A 19,549-nucleotide genomic window follows, 5' to 3' on the forward strand; every position below is an offset into this window, starting at 1 on the left:
CTGCCCAATCAACGTGCCTCGTGCGTGTCGAATGAGGTCAGTGTACTCGATTACCCGGGGACTCAACAACAGGGTCTGGAAATGACGATGACGACCAGAAGTTAGTCACTGTCACCACTGACATCAATAATTTACTAGTTAGTTCATTATCTTGCTTTTTTGACTAACTCCAATGGGTGCAGATATGTGAACAGCAACAGCGCGTGGCAATCATGTCGCAATGTTAATTGAACACCGGCAGAGTGAAGGTCGGACTGTACTCACTCGACAAAGTCGCTCGCGCTGGTGCGTCTTGGCGAGCAACGTCCTCATCAGGGGTGGTGCCAATGTTGAGCAACAATTACAGCATCTAGGCTTTAAGCATGATAGACATGTTGAAGGCTACACAGGGGGAAGGGCTGCACCTTACACTATAATTATATAAATTACTAACCTATAGGTGGCTAGATTCTGCTCACCAGCGCTAGCGACTTGTCGAGTGAATACTATATATATGCCTGACAATGCTATTCTAGCATGTTTACATGCGAAAGCATTTTTCCCACAACGGGAATAACAAGAAGAGAAAGAAATTGGTATCTGGAACTGCATGTACACCGGACCTAAGAAACCCAAGTTGAAAAAGTTGTGACTTTGAGATCCTCATATCCAACGGATCAATCCTCCTTCCAATCCCCAAACTCAGGCTCGCCGTATGGGTTCCACTCCTGGCCAGGATAACTAGTGGCACTCATCTTCGGCACGTCGCCCTCGGGGTCGTAGAAGATTTTCTCTTCTTGCGAATTCAGTCGCAGAGTGCGCATGCGTGCGTCCGCCGTGTCCTCGAGCTCCATCATAGGAGGATCATCCCTCTTGGCTTGCTCAGCGTCCTTGACAGAGGTCACAGGCACCTTGTGGCCGCTCATTGCCGATCCCGACATGGAGTTGTCCGAAGCGCCAGTTCTGTTCTGATCCAGTCGAGGTGTTGCGTCGTAAATGTTCTCCTCGTCCACCTTGTTCGACTTGGCCACATCAACGTTGAGATCCTTGGTATTCCGTTCATGCTGGTTGACAATGTCAGCATCAGGGCTTATGGAGACCGGCCTGGTGATTTCAGAGGTGTTGCCAGGGGTTGTAGAAGAGATTTGACTGCCCTCACGCGAGGGTTCCTGTGTATTCAGGCTCCTGTTGCTGGACTGGGGCTGCAGGTGATGACCAAACTGAGGCTGGCCAGGTGGCAATAGTCGTTGTCCGGAGCCGCCCATGACTCCTGACTCGACACTGCGGCCGCCATCGGTCATGATTGTGTCATGGCGCAGAGCTGGCGGACGCTGAAGAGAGTCCCGTTGCTGCACAGCCTCAATGGGGACCTCATCGGGTGTTCGAGCTGGTGTAGACGTACTTGGGGTAATGCCACCTTGGATGGGGAGATTGAAGCTACCATTATCAGGGGGCGAGCCAGTGGCCGCGCTGTGGCGACGTTGATCCTGGCTCTGAACTTGCTGGGGGACCAGAGTATCGTTGTGAATCGTAGACTGCTGAGTCTGCCCTATCTGCTGGACAGGCACCTGTCTCCCATACGGGGCAGCGGGCGGCTCATTGAAAGCGTGTGACGCTGAAGCCGGAGCTTGTCCTTGATAAAGCATTTGCTGGTGTTGCAATTGAGGCTGGTGACCCTGCAGATACTGCTGCTCTTGGGGAGAGAAATGGCCTTGGGGCTGCATAGGGCCACGCGAGACGTGATAGTTGGTGGGGGCTACCATACCCTCGCCATGAACGGCAGTATAGCCCTGAGGAATAGGCACGTGGTCATACTGCGGCTCTGATGGGCGGTGCGTAGCCTGCTGGGTATGGTGCATGGCCATTTGCTGACCATACGAACCATGGTGAGGTGCGTGGCTGGGTTGAGGCGGTCTATGCTGGGGAGCAGTATAATGGGTCTGCCCGGGCTGCCCAGGAAGAGGATCCGGAGCGTGTTGCTGTTGTTGAACATACTGACCCCCTTGGCGGTACTGCTGGGGTTGCTGATAGAATTGAGGAGGACCAGCGTTAGGAGGCGGCCCCGGCTGACCTCGGCCCTGCTGGGTGTACTGTCCGTACGCGTTGTGAGGCGCAAACGGATGCTGCGCCGATGGTGGAAATCCTTGAGCTTGTTGCACAGGACTAGGTCTCCACTGGGGCTGCTGTGATGGCTGTCCGGTCTTTGGTGGTGGAGGCGGCGGGTTCTCGCTTGGCTTGGCCACTTTCTTCAAGGCACCAAGCAACTTCCCGCCGGTCGAGGGCTTGCCAGGCTGTGACTGGGCTGGCTTTGGCTGGCCGTTCTGGGGCGCGGGTTGACCCATTGCAGACATGCGGGCCTTCCATCCCTGTTTCTCGGGCTTGGGCTGGTCAGCAGCCTCGGTATTGAGCTGCTGCTGGCTGGGCTGTGATGTGATGGTTGCCATCTGGCTAGACACGCGGTTCTTCCAACCCTTCAGTTTCGACTCGCTGCCGGCAGTTGGCTGCACAGGCTGCTGTCCAGAGAAGGGCAGGCTTTGGGGTGGCATTCCCTGCTGCTGTTGGCTCGGGACCTTGCCCTGCCGATTAGGCGCCTGCATCCGCTGTGTCTGGGGAGGATATCCAGATTGCTGAGGCCCTGGCCCACCAGGCTGGCCATACGGTGCCTGGTTGCTGAACTGAGGCTGCTGGGGCGCGCCTTGCTGTCCACGTTGAAAATATTGTTGCTGGGGGCCTTGAGATGGGCCCTGAGGTTGCCGCGGCTGCTGGAAGGGTTGTTGGGGAAGTGTTTGGCCCAGGCTTTGCCTTGAGCCAGGCTGGCGTAGCGCATCAGATGGTCCATTGGTAGGCAGAGCGCCTGCTGGAGATGGCGACAGCTTCGTTGCATGCTGTGCCGGAGTAGGGGATGTCTGGTGCCCGGCAGGAGGAGGGGGTGGCCGGAAGCCCATTGGTGATTGAGGTTGAGAGCCCGGTTGCTGGACAAGTGCCGAGACAACCCTCTCCCGTGCAGGTGATCCATTGTGGGCGGATGGCGGCACAGCTTCCATGTGTACAGGAGTGCTCCCACGTGACGGAACAGACGTCGCCTGTGGGACGGGCTTCCGGAGTGAGACGTTCCGACCAAATTGCAATGACGGTGGCTGGCCAGAGTCCGGTCTTGTGTGTTCCTGGTATCCGGATCCCCTGCCGTCTTGGATGAGGGTATTATTGGGTGCAGCGCCTTCGGCTGGCAGGGTAGTCGCAGACGACTGTCCTGGGCCATTCGGTGGTGCCATTGATGACAGCAAGGCGCTCGCATGAGGAGTTGGCAAACGTTTGACGGGAGAAGTTGGCGTGGCCTGGGGGTCGTCCACCGTTCGCTGCGACAAAGATCGCTTCACGCTGCCCTCGGTTACCGAAGCACGGTTGCCTTGCTCAGTAGTGACGGACCCTACAGGCGAAACCATTGATGCTCTGGATACCTCATCCTGGCCTGCGTAGCCAGTGACGGAGGGACCCGCAGAGTGCACAGAGTTGCGTTGCTGGTTCTGATGTCCCATCAGCCCAATTGAAGGTGCGCCAACAGGTGATCCTGCGCGGCCATTGTTGCCGTATGCTGCTGGGTCTTGCAGCGAGTGAGAAGGCTGGTACTCGATGGGCGACGAGGGACCGTGAGCTGCTGACTGCTGGGCAAGAGGAGATGGGCGAGCAGGTAGAGTCTGGGTAATGAACTGCCTAGACGCTCGTGAACCAGCGTCCATCGAGTTGCCTCGGTCAGCGGGGCCTTGCGAGGAGCCGGGCGGTCCCATGAGACCTTGTCCATCGCCGTGCAGTGATCTGGGTGGACCAGCGTATGGCCCTGGTTGCTCTGGCTGTCCTGTTTTCGAGGAAGATCGATTGCTCCCCCAGAGATAGTTCATGGCTCCTGTGAAAGAACCTCTCCTACCTTGTCGGTCGCCTTCGGCGTCTGGACCAGATGGCGGCACCATTGTCTGAGAGCCAGTCGAGTCAACCGTGTTGCTGCGGTCCCTCGTCCGGGAAGGTGGTGGTTGAAGGGATTGGTGGCTCATCGCACCGGGGGCCTGAGGCTGAGGTAGCTGGTTCATGGAGGAAAAGCTCGAGTGAGATGTGCTGGGCTTTGCATGTTCTTGACTCGGTCTGTGTAGCTTGCCCGCAAGGCCAGCAGCCTTGTCAGCAAAGCCGGAAAACCGCTTCTTCGGGGGTCCTATGCTTGAAGTCTCATTACCAGTGGTGCTGCTTGAGTCAACAGCAACGTCGGAAGTGGACGCACGATTGATACCAGGGAGACCGCCAGGGATGTACTTTTGCTGCGCAGCGGACACCCGACCCGCCGCAGATCCCAAGAGTGACTTCTTTTTCTCGGACTGTGGCGTACCCGTCTGCGCTCTCTCCGGTGGCTGCATGGTCTCCTGCGTTGCTGGACGGTGGTGATCTCCAACGCGAGGCTCATTGACCGCATCATGTGAGGGTCGCTGTTTCAGACTGGGCAATAAACTCGAGCGCTTCTTCTTGGGCTCCTCTGATGGGTGCTGTGCTTGGACGCTGGCATGAGACCCGACTGGCTGCTGTCCATTGGCGGGAGTGCTCTGCTCGGCGAGGGAACTGCGACGCTCGTTCGACTTGGCACCGGACAGGCGATCGCCTAGACCCTTGAAGATGTTGGACGACTTCCTGCGGCCCTCGCTTGGTGCAGGACTACCCTCGAGCCCGGCCCTGGAACAGTGTTGCGCAGGGTCGACTTGGTTGAGTGTCTGGTAGGGTCCCTGCATCGGGGGCGACGTGGGTTGGCCACCAGAGTCGGCGCGGTCACGCTGCTGCTGGTTTGTAGGTCTGAAGAGGTCCGGATAACGTCGAGCCGATGACGGAGGCACATCTGATGATCTTCCACGGGGTGGGTGCGGTGAAGGCGTCGGCAGCTGCTGCTGCGGCTGCTGCTGCTGCTGAGACCCCGAGGCAGGGGATGAAGGAGACATGGGCAAGGTGCCGCCCGTTTCTTTCTCGAGAGAGCCATAGGTGACCTGCTGCTGTGAGCTGCCGGTGCCTGCCCGACGTCTGGCGACCTGCAATGGTTCACTCAAGTGGCTCTCCTCGAGTTGCCATCCTGAAGGCGGCTGCGGACTGGCATCAGGCTGGCCGGGCGATTGCTGGGGTTGTGAAGTAGCCTGGCGTGGTGCGCCGGTGTTGGGATCGGCTGGCAGTGGTTGTTGGCCCTGTGGATGCTGATAAAAACGCATAGGCTCTTTGCTTATGCTTATGGAACTGCGACCAGTGCGGTTGGTGCCTTCTTGCCCGACGAGAGTCGCGTTACTGTCGACGCCAACGGAGCGATGAGTGGCCTCTTCAATCGGCTGTGTGGAGGCGCTGACAGGAGTCTGATGGGCAATGGTGCCATCTTGAGATTGGTAGGGCTGAGTCTGACTTTGAGGGTGAGGGTGAGGTTGAGGTTGATGAGCTGGAGCTTGGTGAGGCTGGGCAGGCGAGTCGCGTCCAGGAGCAGCAGACTCGTCTTGCTGCTGACCATCGGCCGTGATAAATGCAGCCAGGCCAAATGACGAGTTTCTTCGCAACGGCGGCAGTCCCTTGAAGGACGAGTGGCGCTGGGCATCCGGCCTCGCGTCTGATTGCGGTTGCGACGCCATGCCAGTGCCAATGCGACGACCCTCAGCAGCAGCCTGTCCAGCGACAGATTTTGGAGAGAGACATGGAGCGACGCGCGCGTCAGAGCCAGCGACAATGTCTTGCGCGGCAGTGGCCTGGCCCTGGCGGGGAACGAGCACCCAATCCGCTTCGCTCAATGGCATCTGCCCTGCCTCAGTTGCTGCTGAGCCTGCTGGCACTGGCAGCCGTTCTGGGTCTGGATCTGGGCCTTGGCCGGGCCCCCCCACAACGTGCTCATTTCCATTTGGGTGCGGAGGATTCCTCAGCCCTGGCGCAGGCGCAGGAGCCACGTCAATTTGGGAGAGCGAAATGGGGTCATTGCTTGTGTCTTTGCGTTCGTTTGTTATCGTCGTCGCCGTCGTCGCTGTCGGGGGCGCAGACAACCCTCCAGGCCAAAGGTCGCCTTGTCCACCAACGTCCAGAGGGGACACACGCGGTGGCTCCGCTAGTCGCGGCGGCTCGGTATTTAGCGACAGTCTCGGACCTCCACTAGCAGATCTCGTATCGGCCCCAGCAGCGCCGGACGACGGCACCGGGTGGGAGCTCGTGTTCTCGCGGGACTTGGGCCCCAGGCTAAACGCCCACGACATTCGACGGTCGCTCTTCGATAGGCCCTGGGGCGGTGGCTGCTCGGGCTTTCGGTCCACCGGCGGCGGAGAGTGTTCACCCTATTTAAATCCAAGCTGGTCAGCCCTACTGGTCTTCACCGTGTCATCATGTAGCTCATGAGGGTTGTTGGTCTGTAGAAAGGGAAAAGTGTCTCATGCATTCCTATCTTTCACGCCCTGCCCCGATCATCATTAGGCCCAAAACAAATGCAAGAAAAGAAAATTCTGTCTTGACCAACCGTCAAGTGCAAGCCGACGAGAGTACTTCTGTCCGGTCCAATGCGTACGTGGGCGTGTGTGTGAGATGGGCATATGGGAAAGCGACTGTGTCAGTGTGTTTGCATCAGTGAAATACCTTGTCCCCTGTGCCACGAAGCTTGCTCTTCCCTTTGCTGAACAGCCCCTTGCCCATTTTCCCGGCCGAGTGCATCAACTCCTTGCCCTTGGTGCCGATCTGGTTACCTGAGCCCCCAAAGGCGCTTCCGGCAGCTTGTTGAGCTTGCATCGGGAAGCCAGCGAGGCGTGACCGTGTTGAGCCTCCTGGTGCCGATCCAGCAGACGGTGTGTTGGCATTTGCATTCAGGTATTGCTGGTAATAGGGTTGCTGTGCAGAGGGCGTAGGCCCTGGAGCGGCCGACGCATTTGCAGGCGACGGTGGCGCGGCCATGGCCCCCGAGTAGGAGCCGTTGGCATTGGCATGCTCGGCGTGTTCATTCTTGAGCGTCGCGAGCCAGTTGCTCAAGCCCGATTCCTGGTTCGCAAAGATGCTGCGAGACTCCTCGTACTTGGCGATGCGGTCTTGCGAGCTGGCCATGTTCATAATCTCGCGAAAGGTGAGCGTCGGCTGGCTTGGGACACCACCAGCAGCCGGCGCATGAGCATCGCCTGTCGCCAAATCGCGCGCTGCCGATGGAGGTTGCACGTCGAGGGGAGAGGCACCTTGCCCTGGACCGTTGCCTGCAAGAGGCGTGGCGTCCCGGTTGCTCAAGTCAGAGACAGGCGAGGGCGGTCCGCCTGGCGCATGAGAGGAACTGGCGAGCGAGACCTGGTGCGAGATGGAAGGTTCTCCCGACACAATCTTAATAGTCGGTGACGCAGGATTCACGGCTGGCTGCCCGGTCCCAGCTTGTGCAGGGACTGGGCTGTCTTGCATACTGGGTTGCGGCGCGGCTGCAGTTGGTGTGGTGTCTTTGGGGGGCGCGGCTGGCTGCTGCGCCCGCGCCTCCTCCGCTTCCCACGAGAAACGTCGCCGTAGTCCAGCATCCGAGCCGGGCTGGCTCGACTCGGGGCTCATGGGAGCGAATTGCTGACTGGCGGGTGACGCCTCATATGCTGGAGGCTGAGAGACACGTACTGGCTGGTACGCAGGAGCGGGATCAGCGACAGGAGGCGGACTCGAAGTCGGCTCTGGGACCTTTGTGTCCACGGACGTAGCGCCAGCAGCAGTCTCGTGGGCAGCAGGCGCTTCAGGCACGGCGTCAAGAGTCGGCTTGCGCTGAATGCCGTCGTTGGCGTCGCCTGTCTCGTTCCAATAGTCGTCATAAGCACTCAACGCGTAGCTGCTTTCACGGCCGGTGGCGGAAGCTGGCGGCTCGTGCTTCTCGTCTGGGTGTTCATGATGGGGACTGAGTCCTCCAGGCGTAAGGGACCGCATAATTTCATCGCTCAACACGTCACTCTCCTTGAGAGGTGAAGACGTCGTGGAATCATGGGTCTGCTGCCTGCCCAGTGACTGAGGCTCGTAGTCTGACGGAGTGTACTCTGGCTTCCTAGGGTGCAGAGGCTCGGTTGGAGGGATTCCGCTGGTTGGTTTTCCGCTCGGGGGCTCTGTCGATCCTGCTGGGACAGTGGCAGATTCATGCGAGCTTGGTATGTGCAGAGGTGGAAGTGTCGCGGCGTCTGTTCGCACGCGATCTGGCTCCTCGGACGACACTTTGTTAGACGAAATTGTGGAGGCACTCTCCTCATGTTCACGGACTGATGGGACAGCATCAGCGCCGGGCTCTGCTGCGGAAGGCACTCCATCTTGGTCATTCTTCTGGGGCACATCACTCGCCGAAGCCTGCTCAGGTTCGGTGGCATGATCCGTTAAAGAGGTTGGAGAAAACGCGGTTGCGCCAAGGCCTGACCCTGGGGTCGTGTCAGAGTGATTCTTGGCCACAGGCGCAGTCGTCGGGCCCGTGCTCAGCGGTGCTGGCGAAGGCTCCCGCTCTTCTTGAACGACTGGCTCCCTCGGTAGCGACAGCTCTGAGCCACTCGAAAACATGTCCACGCCAAAGGCACTCAGACGTGCCACGTTGGGCAGCTGGGGGCTGACCGAAACGCGTTTCCCATCCTGCGCGAGATCTTCCCGTGGGTCGGGTATGGTCTCGTCACCGTGGACGCGTGGTGCTTCGTGTTGCTTCGCCTCAGGGAGCTGAGACGTTGTTGGCGCGGTCTCCCGCTCGTTCTTCTCGCTGGGGACCGGCGCGTCTGTCGCAGCGGATATGCCCACCTCGGGGCGCTCGTACGCGGGCTTCGTGGGCGCTTGCGGCTGCTGGAGGATCGGCGCCTGCGGTGCTCGTCCAGCCCCGGGGATCCTCGATTCAGATGGTAACCTCGTGCCACCGACTGGTGCTGGTCGAGGAGCTGGCAAAGGCACCTCCGGTGAGTCGGGCTCGTCTTCCGATTCGGGGGCGCCCCAGTCGTCGCCGTCGTAGTTTTGCACTTTCGCCTCGACCCATTTCCGTGTCTTCTTCCTATTGATGTTGACTGCGTAAGAGGAGGGCGTGCTGGGCGACCTGGAGACGATTAGCTGAGATGGGCAAATTGGAATTCCGGGGACGCACATGACAGACTGGCCTTGGTTAGGCGCTTGATTAGAGGAACCTTCCATCAGTTCTGCGTCACGGCTTCGCAGGGTGCCATGCGACCATGTCCCCCTCTTGGACAGAACCAGTGCTGGAAGTCGGCTGACCGAGGGACGCGCGCCGTCGGGTTGATCGCTGGGGGGTGGCGCACAAGTTGAATGAGTGGCAACAGGACAAAGCAAATTATGTGTAGAACGCGATGATTGATGGGAAGCAACAAGTGTACGGAAGCGAAGATAGAAATGTCCTTGTGATTACGACCAGACGAGGGCAATCCTCAGGGAAGCTTCCTCGGGTCGGCTCGTTGGACTGAGTGATGGAACAATTTCCAGCGTCGCGCAGCTCGCTGGGGCCACTGTAGCAGGCCTTATCAGAGGAAAGGCGATCGATGTATCTTCTCGCGTACACAATGCAGCAAGGTACTTGTCGCGCCCTAGATCCTGCTAGCAACCGGGCGGGGGTCGAGGCGCGAATGCGTGGCGCAGCGCTCCCGTCAGCCGCTCGATCTCCAATGATGACATTCGCGATCCCAATTGCGGATGAGGTGAGCCAAATTTAACTTGGGTGCGGATCCTGCAGTTCCAGGCCTGCTACTATAATTAATTCGGCGGAAGTCATCACTTCCACCGTGCAGAATCTTAGAGCCTAGACGCGAACGCAGAGTTGTGGCACAAGCATCAGTGGTCAATAACAAGTAGGAATCCCAGGTTTATTAGTAGACTTGAGATTTGTCCCTGGGAGCCGATCAGATGTCAGCCTTCGTCACTAAGAATGGTGCGAATCGTTGGTCTGGAATATGCGATTGATGGTGGTTTATATTGCGTCTGCGGCGGAGAAAACACAGTGTCGTAAAATATAATTACGCGAGCTCTGACCCCTCTAGGAGTCAACACAACAAATAGTGATAGAAAGATCCATTGAAACACATTATATTGTTTCTTCATAGATAATTATAAAAGCAGCGTCCAGCGTTCCTCCAGCTCCTCCTTGTGGTCGCATTCTGTGTGGTGCAGGGTAGCCTGTTTTAGAGCACGCCACAGTGGCTGAGGCCGCGCATGAGGCTGCGACATACGTTCCCAGAAACCACGTTTGCGACAGATTGGCCTCAACAACCCTGTCTTCTTCAACCACTCGCTAATACTTGCTCCTCCCCGTTAAACCGTCGAAATCTTCCTCAAAGGAGCCAGAACAACCGCCAGAAGTCGCGCGCCAACAGAAATCGAACCCTGGTTCCTCAGCATTCGCACGAAAGCCCTCGCTGCCATCCATCCCCTGAGTCGTCAGTGGCGCAATCGCCTCAAGCGCCAACGCCTCGAGCCCCCCTGGGAACGTCGATTGTCATTTCGCAGCCTACACAATATATCAACGTAATACACGCGCTGGTCGCACCAGAACCATGGCCGTCGCGTCGATACAAGATCGAACCTCCGAGTTCAAGTCAGTCCTCGCCCAGGCGCAGCGTCGGCAGGCGAACTCGAAGCCCAGCTCGCAGAAGCGGTCCCTCCTCACAGAGCAGCAAAAAGCGGACGCGAGCGGCGATGGACGCCCGAGAAAGTCAGACTTTGCCAGGAAGGCGGCCGATATTGGGAGGGGCATCTCGGCGACGATGGGCAAGTTGCAAAAGTTGGCACAGCGTACGTGGACGAGCACGTCATGATGGAAACGGAGGCACGAGTATTGCTAACAATGGCAGTGGCAAAACGCCGCACAATGTTCGACGACCGGCCGGTCGAAATCAACGAGCTCACCTTTGTCATCAAGCAAGATCTCTCGTCGCTGAACCAGCAGATTGGCGAGTTACAAGCATTCACCCGCCAGAGCCGACCCAACGCCGACCAGGAAAGCGAGCACAACAAGAACGTGGTGTACCTCTTGCAGGGCAAACTCACCGACGTGTCGGTCAACTTCAAGGACGTCCTCGAGGCGCGCACCAAGAACATACAAGCCTCGCGCTCGCGGACGGAGAACTTTGTCTCGTCGGTATCGCAGCACACACAGCCGACCTTGCAACAGAATGCGTCGCCCTTGTACGGCACGCCGAACCGCGCGTCACCAGCCCCGGCGAACGACACGCTGTCGTTGAACCCGGTGAGCGACCAGCAGATGCTGATCATGGAGGAGGGCCAGACATCGAATTCCTACATTCAGCAGCGAGGCGAGGCGATTGAGGCTATTGAGAAGACGATCAGCGAGCTTGGCGGTATTTTCGGCCAGCTGGCGACCATGGTGTCCGAGCAGAGCGAGATGATCCAGCGGATCGACGCAAACACAGAGGACGTCGTGGACAATGTGGACGGCGCGCAGCGGGAGCTGTTGAAGTACTGGTCCCGGGTGTCCAGCAACAGATGGCTGATTGCGAAAATGTTTGGCGTTCTCATGATTTTCTTCCTGTGAGTATCTCCATGACCTTGTCTTCGGGCTTCTGGACTGTTTGCTGACGATCATGACACAGACTTTGGGTTTTGGTCTCTGGTTAGACGAACGATGACTTGGCGCGCGCGTAAATGAACATTGCGTGCTCTGACGGCACCTCCTTTGTCTGAAAGCCCGTCGCTGCGGCTCGGCCGACATGCAGGCCCATGCATATACCACCTAGATTAATTCATGGCAACATTCACTTGTCGAAGTCATCGTCATCTCGCATTGACCCCAGACAATAGCCTTTTCGATTGCATAGCTGGTACACAGGCCAGAGGTTTGCAAAAGGCTGTAAAATGGTCAGCCCTGTCCTATACTGATTACAGAGATCTACCTCACTTGTCAGGCACTGGACTGCGAGGTATAGCCAATGCGTTGCAAAGATCGCCCAAGATGGCATCCCTCGCCGAGAAGCCACTTGTCAATCGGGCCAAAGCCACCCCGACAGTCGGTTTAATTCCTCCGTGGAGAGCATCACCCCACAGGGCCCCCCACCAACGTAACTCGTGCCATCTTTACCCGCTGGTGATGGACTCGGCTGGCGGGGGAATACTTGGGGGCGGAGGAAGTGCTTAATTGTGGTATAAGAGCGCGTCTGCCTGGGGTCGCAAACAGTCTTGCCCCTAGCTGCTCTCTGCTTTATACTCCAGACTATTGACTCTGCTCTCTTTACTCACAATGGCTGACAAGACATTCAAACTCAACACCGGGGCGGACATCCCAGCCTTCGGTCTTGGTAGGTCACTTCCCTCACAGACACTGTAGAACGTGAGCTGACAAGGCAAGGCACATGGCAGGGTGAGCCCGGCAAGGTCAAGACCGCCGTTTCGCACGCGCTCAAGTCGGGTTACAAGCTCATCGACGCGGCGTACTGCTACGGCAACGAGGATGAGGTGGGCGCTGGGTTGGCGGACGCCTTCGCCTCGGGCATCAAGCGCGAGGACGTCTTTGTCATGACCAAGGTCTGGGCCACATACAACACCCGCATCGGTCTCGGTCTCGAAAAGTCGCTCAAGGCGCTTGGTCTGGACTATGTCGATCTCTACCTCATCCACTGGCCCCTGCTGCTGAACCCAGACGGCAACGACGACCGGTTCCCCAAGAAGGAGGATGGATCGCGCGACGTGATCCACTCGTTTGACCATCGCGAGGCGTGGAAGGAGATGGAGAAGTTGGTCGAGACGGGTAAAGTCAAGGCCATTGGCGTGTGCAACTACTCCAAGCGCTACCTGGAGGAGCTGCTCCCCGTGGCCAAGATCGTGCCGGCGATCAACCAGCTTGAGAACCACCCCTGGCTGCCGCAGACGGAGATTGTCGACCTCTGCCACGAGAAGGGCATCCACGTCGTTGCGTACTCGCCGCTCGGCAGCACTGGCTCCCCGCTGGCGAGTGCGGAGCCCGTCGTCAAGCTGGCCGAGAAGAAGGGCGTGTCGCCGTACACCATTCTCCTGAGCCACCATGGTGAGTTTGGGCAAGGCCTTTGTATGGAAAAGAGTCAAGCTAACAGAGACCTAGTGTCCCGTGGCCACACTGTGCTGGCCAAGTCTGTGAACCCCGACCGCATCGACGCCAACAAGAACCTTGTGGCTCTCGAAAAGGACGAGCTGAAGCTGCTGGACGACTATTCGGCCGACATTGTGGCCAAGAAGGAGTGGAAGCGCTACGTATACCCGCCCTTTGGCGTAGAATTTGGGTTCCCCGACAAGTCATAGACAGCGTTCTCTACAAAAGCAATAGACTCTTTTCGATGCTCTTGGCATTTGTCAATTATATGCGACTCAAGATTATGCCAGTTTCCCTCAGCTGGCGTCACTACCGGACAAAAAGATGTATGGTAGCTTCTATGACATGTCCACCACGACCTTGAGGACCAGATTCCCCTCGTCGTCCTTGACCTTGCCAGCCATGGCAAAGGCCTCATTAATCTTGTCCATGCCCTTGAACCGCTGTGTCACCATTTTCGTGAGATCCGGCATCGCCTTGGGCGGATTCGACAGCATGGCGATGACCTCCTTGTAGGTGTTCGCGTAGCGAAAAACACCCACCAAGTCGACTTCGCGCAGGGCGGCCGCCGAGATGGGCAGGGTCAGGACGGGTGTGCCCATGCCGATGATCATGATCCTGCCGCCAGGTTTGGTCGCGTAGATGGACGCCTGCAGGCACGTCTCGACACCGGTGCATTCGTAGACGGCGCCCACCTCGCCCACCTTCTCGCCCCTGATCTCTGCGTCCCCGACGAGCCCAGCGACCTCCTTGGCGTATTTTAGCTTGTCCTCGACGGTCTCCGGCCTCGCCATGGGCACGACGACGCTCACATCGGCAAAGCCGTTGTTCACTGCAAAGTCCAACCGGTCCTTGTTGATATCCGCAATGACAATCTTCTCGTGGCCGGCTGCCCGCGACACGGCTGCGACGAGAAGACCCACGGCACCAGCGCCCAGCACGAGTAACGTAGTGGAAGGATCGAGCGCAGCACGATTGCGCGCATGCATCGCCACGGAGAGGGGTTCCATCAACGCGCCAAGGTCGAGTGAGAGAGCGGGAGGCAGCTTGTGACACCATCTTGCGGGGTGGTTGATCTTTTCCTGTAGTGTGCCCTGCGCGTGAGGGTTTGCCTTGGCCGAGCTCCTAAACTTCATGCCTCTGCAGATGTTGTACCGTCCCGAAGAGCAGTACTCGCATTTCTCACATGACAGGCCTACTTCGAGAGCGACGCGGTCCCCGACGGCGAGGTCTGTGACTGAGGCACCTGTAGCCACGACTGTGCCGGCAGACTCGTGGCCCAGGGTGAGGGGCTCGCGCACGATAATGTCGCCATTGCGGTAGTGGTTGAAGTAGTGGAGGTCAGAGCCGCAGAGACCTGTAGACTGGACTGCGATCTGGACCTCGTCATGAGCCGGCGTGGGCAGCTCGCGTGTTTCCTATGGTGATCAGCGCATCGTCGAGATCAGGACTGGCCAAGGGCCCAGGGGAGCCGTACTTGGCGAAGGTCTTTGGCGCCGTGAAGAACGGACGCGGCGACTTGAGTACATGTAGTAGACATGATGGCGACTCGTTGGTGAAGGAGTATGGAGGTCTTGCTGTCCAGGCGAGCTCAGAGTGAAAGCGAGAGCAAGTTGGCGAGGTTGACACGGAGCATGAAGCCCGCCACCTCGATGGGTGATACCCCGAGAGCGATGAACCACCCCACCTGGAATAAAGTAAATTAGCAGCTCCAACGGTCAACCCCACAGAGGAGATGGATATTTCTTCGCTCAAGCTTGGTCGTCATTCACGGATCTCTCGCTTGAGCAGTTGAGGGGCATCGCCGACGATTGCCTCATTCGGACTGGGCGGCACGTCTCCAGCGAGCGCGGGGCAGCATTTACCGAGAGAACCCCCACCATCATATTCCCCCAACGTCCAGCGTGAGCTTGTTGAAGACTGAATGCGAATCTTGACTGTAATCATCTGTGCAGACCTTCATCAGACTTGCCTTCGAGGTGCTTGAAACCGCGCATCATGAGTCTCTTCAGCTTAAAAGACCACACAGCCCTCGTCACGGGAGGCACCCGGGGCATTGGCCAGGCCGTCGCGCTGGCCCTCGCCGAAGCCGGAGCTGACATTCTCCTTGTCCAGGTGCGTCTGTCCGTTCTCAGGAGATAGATGGTCATCACCTATCCTGTTCTGATCTGACTTGATCTGACCCCAATCCAGCGCGATACGTCCAACACAAAGACCAAGGAGCAGATTGAAGCTCTAGGGCGCAAGGCAACAATCTACACCTGTGAGCTGTCCTCGCCGGAATCTGTCGCCTCGCTCGTCCCCAAGGTCCTTGCCGATGGTCACGAGATTCGTATTCTGGTGACCTGCGCTGGGATCCAGCGACGTCACCCCGCCGATGTGTTTCCCGACAGCGACTTCAACGAGGTCATGCAAGTCAACCTCAACTCCGTCTTCACAATGTGCCGGGACATTGGCGCACACATGCTCACGCTGGAACCTTCCCCCGTGACGGGTCGCAAGGGCTCCATCATCAACTTTGCCTCGCTGCTCACCTTTCAAGGCGGCCTCAACGTCCCAGCCTACGCTGCCTCCAAGGGTGCGGTCGGCCAGCTGACCAAGAGCATGGCCAATCAGTGGAGTGACAAGGGCATCACCGTGAATGCCATTGCGCCCGGCTACATTGCGACAGACATGAATGAGGCCCTGCTCAAGGACGAGAAGAGGCTGAAGAGCATCTCGGAGAGGATTCCAGCGGGCCGATGGGGCACACCAGAGGACTTCAAGGGGACGGCAGTGTACTTGGCGAGCAGCTCAAGCGGGTACGTAAGCGGGCATGTGCTGACGGTTGATGGCGGCTGGATGGGTCGGTAGGAGACAAGGTGTTGGAAATTGGACTGTTTTGATATTGTCTGCTTCGAACAACTGTCCAAGCCTGCCTACAGGCCCGGGTGACTGGGTGCGTTGCCTGCAACGTGCTCATGTTTGGCATAGACCACCTTTCTCTTACTGATAGACCGCAAGAATCTGCCATCCAGGGCAGTCACCCTGCCCACTTGAGTCTTCTGCCTCCGTACAAGGGCCCTCCTTGGGGATAGTGCTTGCATGGCCCTAGAGTCAGCCAACTTGCCATCATCTATCGAGGTGTCCTTGAACTCACTCGGACCGAGTCGCAGCGATCCGAATGCGCGCAAGAGATGAATGAATGTCGTGGAACATGTTGGAACTGATTTCTGTAGAGAATGAATTCGCAATGATTTGCGCCAAGGTGGTTGGCAAGATGGCTTCGGTGTATATTGTGTGGACCAAGTTTCGTAGCTGTCGAGACCAGTACCTGAGTACGTCTCAAAGGCCTTTTCAATCTGCGGGCGAAGAGTTAAAGCACCTCACTCGGCTTGCTCCAGGGCGACAGGGTCCAGATGGGCCGTGAAATTATTCGCCACCCAATATAATTGTCCGAATTGTCGGGAGGTTACTCGAATGCGGCACATCCTTCGCGATGCTCTGTCAGCTTGGCGTGGAGAAGCCTCTGCGCCCCGAGTCGAGTCCATGTCTATTGTCTATCGTTAATGTACCGTATCTATCCAACCATTGAACGCCCCTTTCTTCCGCAGCCGCTGGTGTCCCAGTCCGTCCTGTCGCGCATCGGAAGCGTCCTATTTCTTCTCGTAATAGTGCGCCATCTGCAAGCCCGCTCGCCGAAAGCCGCACTTGATGTAGAAACCCTCGTTCGCCTCGCTGCAGTCGAGGATGCTCTTGTAGCAGCCCACCTTGTCGGCGACAAAGTCGAGCGCCTGGATCAGGCGGAGACCGAGTTTTTTGCCTTGCTGGTTGCGGGCGACCGCAATGTCTTCAATGTGTCCGACCGCTCCGAGGTTGTGAATGCTGTCGTTGATTGTTAGCAGCGAACGGATATTGGCAATGGCGTCGTGGCCGCGCATGGTGTCACGCACAACTTCCTCTCGACGATCAGCGCGCCCGTCGCAACAACGGGGCTCTCCGTCAAGCTGGTGTCCTCAATCACAATGAGGTAGTAGCCGCCCTGCTTCTCCATGGTGTCGAATTGTTGCTGGAAACCCTCCTCGGTGACATCGCCCACCGTGGTGAGGACGCGCAGGCAGTCGAGGAAGCCCGAGGCGTGATCGTCGCGACGCAAGGCGCGCAGGACGTAGCCCTCAGGCAGGGCAGCCTGCACCTCAGGCGAGAGGAGGTCGGACGAGAAGAGAGAAGCGGCCATTGTGCTGAGTTGGATTAAATTGAACGAGTGTGAATTAGAAAGCGTGAAGGATAAATAGGTCAAGGGCAGAACAAGGGAAAAGGCGTCACCATCAAAGGCTGGCCGTCATCTTTGCCAAGCTCCAGTCCATGCGAGCGACTGGAGCTGAGGGTCCTGCGTCTCGTCCCAGGGGCCGGGGCGGTGTGGCGCAGCAGGGGCAGAAGGGTGGTGGGGGCGCCCGTATCGAGCCACCAGCCACGCGCCTATTTTTGGATAACCATTCACCATCATCGTTATCCATCATCCATCTAATTATTCACACCACAACATGGAAACGAAGCTCACGTCGATTGAGTAAAATCAGGTAATTAATGATCTAGAATCAAACTTGAAAACATGGCGCACGCCAGAAAGCCGGGCGCCACCCTCGTCTACTACCTCTCGCACCCTCGAATGAACACCGCGATTACACGCTCAGATGCGAAGGATGGATCTCGCCTTGAGCCTGGCGGCCGAGCTGAGACACTGCGAGTACCACTCGTTATGAGCGACGCACGAGAGACCAGCGGCGCACTTTGTCGACCCAGTCCAGTTGTTGCCGCCGCACTGCTGCCACTGGGGAACCTCTTCAGCGGAGGGCGCGGCTGGCTCCTCGGCTTCGGCCTCTTCCTCGGCAGGCTCATCATCAGCAGGAGGCTCTGCGGCTTCAGGGGCTGGATCAGGCGTGGCGGCGCTGGAACCAAGGTTGGCAGGGCCAGCGTTGCTGCTTACGAGGCTGGCAACCTCGCTTGCGGCAACAGGCACCACGAGAACATCGGTCAGGCTGGAGAATGGCTGAAGAGCGCTCCTCGAAGACATGGGCGTCAGGGAGCCACTGTCCGCATCAACGGCGTTGACAGCGCAGGAACGGCCAAGGACCGACTCGCAAGCACCGCTTGCGGCTGCGTCGGGGGTGTCGAAGATGGTGGCGATGGCGCTGCCGGAAAATGGGGTATTGACCGACTCAAAGGCATTGCCCTCGAGTAAGGCGACAGTGCCTTCATAGGCCTCGAAAGCGTGGCCATCCATGTTCTTGAAGTAATTGTTGGTGGCGTGGAAAGTGCCAGTTTCACCGAGCTTGGGGGCGCGGCCAGAGACGTCGTGAAAGTAATTTCTGTCCAGGGTGGCCCGGTCGCCCTCTCCGATGAGCATCATGGTCCAGTAGTGGTCACCGTTGCAGGTGGCCGAGGTCTTGGTCACGCCGTCGAACTCGTTGTTGGAGATGGTGAAGCGCGAGCCGTCGTAGTGGCTGACGATGAATTGGCGGCCAATCTTGGAGAACTTGCAGTGATCAATCCAGACACCGTCGTTGCTGCCCTTGAGATCAAGGCCATCACCGCCCCAGACGATGCCAGGGTTGAGGTTTGTGATCTCGATGCCCTGGATGATGACATTGCTGGAACCAGCAGACACGGAAAGGCCCTTGCCGTTCAGGACTGCCTTGCCGCCAGCACCCAAGATACTCTTGTTGCTGCCGACAGCGAGGGGCTCTGTACCGGCCACATCGTAGGTGATGGAGCTGACAGGAACATTGTCAGAGCTGCCGCAAGACAGAGTCCCGAGGTAGAGCTGGCCACCATTAGCGGCGGAACAGCTGTTCCGATCGCACCCAGAATCAGTAGCCGTCTGGCCAGTAAAGTCATATTCGCGGTCGATGACAATGGTACGAGGCGTATCGTCGGATAGCCACGCGGCCAATTCCTCGACAGAGGAGGGAGTCTCGGCAGGCGCATCACCACCGCCAGTGACACCGGCTGCGAAGCCGTATGCGGCGCCTACAACCGACTGGGAGGAGACTGTAGTGGCAGCAGCCAAGATGATGGAGACTGTCGAGAGATGCATCTTGCAGTATTCGGGGACGACGGTTGAAGCTTAGTGATGTGGGTAACGATCTGTTGGTACTAGATCAAGTATAAGGAACGAACAGTGGTGAATAGAGACAATGGTCAACGCGCCAGCGCGAGAAAAAGAGTGAAAGCTAGCGGTGACAGGATGGAATGGTGGAAAGGAACGACAACGACATGCTCAGAAGAATGTCATGAGTTTGGCTGCCTCAAGACAGAGCCATTATATCTATGACCGTGCTTCCATGGGTACGGAGCACAAAAACCCGCCATGGCAGCTCAGGCTTGTGAGAAGCACCCTCGGAGATTCGGAATGCCGACACTGTTTCTGAACATAGTAGCGCGTTTCAATACTATGAAGGGGTCACGGGTCAGGGGGTTGCGTACTTTGGATAAACGCACAACGCACCAATCGCTATCTCATCCGAAAGGGGGCGTCCCATCTGTCAACTGAGCAAC

The 19,549-nt window shown here is 57.9% G+C and overlaps 8 protein-coding genes across 8 annotated transcripts; 3 read left to right on the forward strand and 5 right to left on the reverse strand.

Moving 5' to 3' along the window:
- Nucleotides 1-404: 404 nt before the first annotated feature.
- On the reverse strand, nucleotides 405-6,619 carry F5Z01DRAFT_655644 (uncharacterized protein). Its single transcript, XM_046263524.1, has 2 exons — nucleotides 6,598-6,619; nucleotides 405-6,302 (listed from the first exon to the last, which is right to left on the reverse strand). The coding sequence occupies exon 2, from the start codon at nucleotides 6,222-6,224 to the stop codon at nucleotides 657-659; it is 5,568 nt and encodes a 1,855-aa protein (XP_046117905.1). The 5' UTR covers nucleotides 6,225-6,302; nucleotides 6,598-6,619; the 3' UTR covers nucleotides 405-656.
- Nucleotides 6,362-9,404, reverse strand: F5Z01DRAFT_110363 (uncharacterized protein). Its single transcript, XM_046257400.1, has 2 exons — nucleotides 9,071-9,404; nucleotides 6,362-9,022 (listed from the first exon to the last, which is right to left on the reverse strand). The coding sequence occupies exons 1-2, from the start codon at nucleotides 9,115-9,117 to the stop codon at nucleotides 6,586-6,588; spliced, it is 2,484 nt and encodes an 827-aa protein (XP_046117906.1). The 5' UTR covers nucleotides 9,118-9,404; the 3' UTR covers nucleotides 6,362-6,585.
- A 665-nt stretch (nucleotides 9,405-10,069) lies between these two features.
- On the forward strand, nucleotides 10,070-11,637 carry F5Z01DRAFT_110439 (t-SNARE). The gene is made up of 3 exons (XM_046257405.1): nucleotides 10,070-10,737; nucleotides 10,785-11,481; nucleotides 11,544-11,637. The coding sequence occupies exons 1-3, from the start codon at nucleotides 10,488-10,490 to the stop codon at nucleotides 11,566-11,568; spliced, it is 972 nt and encodes a 323-aa protein (XP_046117907.1). The 5' UTR covers nucleotides 10,070-10,487; the 3' UTR covers nucleotides 11,569-11,637.
- Nucleotides 11,638-12,048: 411 nt separating this feature from the next.
- On the forward strand, nucleotides 12,049-13,286 carry F5Z01DRAFT_110399 (D-galacturonic acid reductase). Its single transcript, XM_046257401.1, has 3 exons — nucleotides 12,049-12,245; nucleotides 12,296-12,970; nucleotides 13,025-13,286. The coding sequence occupies exons 1-3, from the start codon at nucleotides 12,188-12,190 to the stop codon at nucleotides 13,219-13,221; spliced, it is 930 nt and encodes a 309-aa protein (XP_046117908.1). The 5' UTR covers nucleotides 12,049-12,187; the 3' UTR covers nucleotides 13,222-13,286.
- F5Z01DRAFT_110422 (chaperonin 10-like protein) lies at nucleotides 13,018-14,664 on the reverse strand. Its single transcript, XM_046257403.1, has 2 exons — nucleotides 14,490-14,664; nucleotides 13,018-14,430 (listed from the first exon to the last, which is right to left on the reverse strand). Exons 1-2 carry the CDS (start codon nucleotides 14,550-14,552, stop codon nucleotides 13,351-13,353), a joined length of 1,143 nt encoding a protein of 380 aa, XP_046117909.1. The 5' UTR covers nucleotides 14,553-14,664; the 3' UTR covers nucleotides 13,018-13,350.
- Nucleotides 14,665-14,811: 147 nt separating this feature from the next.
- On the forward strand, nucleotides 14,812-16,031 carry F5Z01DRAFT_110434 (uncharacterized protein). The gene is made up of 2 exons (XM_046257404.1): nucleotides 14,812-15,127; nucleotides 15,206-16,031. The coding sequence occupies exons 1-2, from the start codon at nucleotides 15,011-15,013 to the stop codon at nucleotides 15,863-15,865; spliced, it is 777 nt and encodes a 258-aa protein (XP_046117910.1). The 5' UTR covers nucleotides 14,812-15,010; the 3' UTR covers nucleotides 15,866-16,031.
- Nucleotides 16,032-16,329: 298 nt separating this feature from the next.
- On the reverse strand, nucleotides 16,330-17,344 carry F5Z01DRAFT_110418 (glucosamine 6-phosphate N-acetyltransferase). Its single transcript, XM_046257402.1, has 2 exons — nucleotides 16,945-17,344; nucleotides 16,330-16,876 (listed from the first exon to the last, which is right to left on the reverse strand). The coding sequence occupies exons 1-2, from the start codon at nucleotides 17,226-17,228 to the stop codon at nucleotides 16,648-16,650; spliced, it is 513 nt and encodes a 170-aa protein (XP_046117911.1). The 5' UTR covers nucleotides 17,229-17,344; the 3' UTR covers nucleotides 16,330-16,647.
- Nucleotides 17,345-17,681: 337 nt separating this feature from the next.
- Nucleotides 17,682-19,088, reverse strand: F5Z01DRAFT_622446 (pectin lyase fold/virulence factor; the record flags this gene model as incomplete). Its single annotated transcript, XM_046261269.1, has 1 exon — nucleotides 17,682-19,088. The coding sequence occupies one exon, from the start codon at nucleotides 19,086-19,088 to the stop codon at nucleotides 17,682-17,684; it is 1,407 nt and encodes a 468-aa protein (XP_046117912.1).
- Between the last annotated feature and the right edge of the window lie 461 nt (nucleotides 19,089-19,549).

This window comes from Emericellopsis atlantica, assembly GCF_019669845.1.
Source record: "Emericellopsis atlantica unplaced genomic scaffold F5Z01scaffold_14, whole genome shotgun sequence".
Lineage (NCBI taxonomy): Eukaryota > Fungi > Ascomycota > Sordariomycetes > Hypocreales > Bionectriaceae > Emericellopsis > Emericellopsis atlantica.

Bases quoted from the DNA above. Each gene is read 5' to 3' on its own strand.
- F5Z01DRAFT_110399 (XM_046257401.1), top strand. From the start codon at position 12,188: ATGGCTGACAAGACATTCAAACTCAACACCGGGGCGGACATCCCAGCC. The intron at 12,246-12,295 runs GTAGGTCACTTC...TGACAAGGCAAG, and splicing joins CATCCCAGCCTTCGGTCTTG to GCACATGGCAGGGTGAGCCC. The intron at 12,971-13,024 runs GTGAGTTTGGGC...ACAGAGACCTAG, and splicing joins CATTCTCCTGAGCCACCATG to TGTCCCGTGGCCACACTGTG.
- F5Z01DRAFT_655644 (XM_046263524.1), bottom strand. From the start codon at position 6,224: ATGTCGTGGGCGTTTAGCCTGGGGCCCAAGTCCCGCGAGAACACGAGC.
- F5Z01DRAFT_110434 (XM_046257404.1), top strand. From the start codon at position 15,011: ATGAGTCTCTTCAGCTTAAAAGACCACACAGCCCTCGTCACGGGAGGC. The intron at 15,128-15,205 runs GTGCGTCTGTCC...ACCCCAATCCAG, and splicing joins CTGACATTCTCCTTGTCCAG to CGCGATACGTCCAACACAAA.
- F5Z01DRAFT_110418 (XM_046257402.1), bottom strand. From the start codon at position 17,228: ATGGCCGCTTCTCTCTTCTCGTCCGACCTCCTCTCGCCTGAGGTGCAG. The intron at 16,877-16,944 runs GTGCGTGACACC...AATCAACGACAG, and splicing joins CTGATCGTCGAGAGGAAGTT to CATTCACAACCTCGGAGCGG.
- F5Z01DRAFT_110439 (XM_046257405.1), top strand. From the start codon at position 10,488: ATGGCCGTCGCGTCGATACAAGATCGAACCTCCGAGTTCAAGTCAGTC. The intron at 10,738-10,784 runs GCACGTCATGAT...TAACAATGGCAG, and splicing joins GGCACAGCGTACGTGGACGA to TGGCAAAACGCCGCACAATG. The intron at 11,482-11,543 runs GTGAGTATCTCC...ATCATGACACAG, and splicing joins GTTCTCATGATTTTCTTCCT to ACTTTGGGTTTTGGTCTCTG.
- F5Z01DRAFT_110363 (XM_046257400.1), bottom strand. From the start codon at position 9,117: ATGGAAGGTTCCTCTAATCAAGCGCCTAACCAAGGCCAGTCTGTCAT. The intron at 9,023-9,070 runs GTGCGTCCCCGG...AATCGTCTCCAG, and splicing joins AACCAAGGCCAGTCTGTCAT to GTCGCCCAGCACGCCCTCCT.
- F5Z01DRAFT_110422 (XM_046257403.1), bottom strand. From the start codon at position 14,552: ATGTCTACTACATGTACTCAAGTCGCCGCGTCCGTTCTTCACGGCGCC. The intron at 14,431-14,489 runs GTACGGCTCCCC...TGATCACCATAG, and splicing joins GCGCCAAAGACCTTCGCCAA to GAAACACGCGAGCTGCCCAC.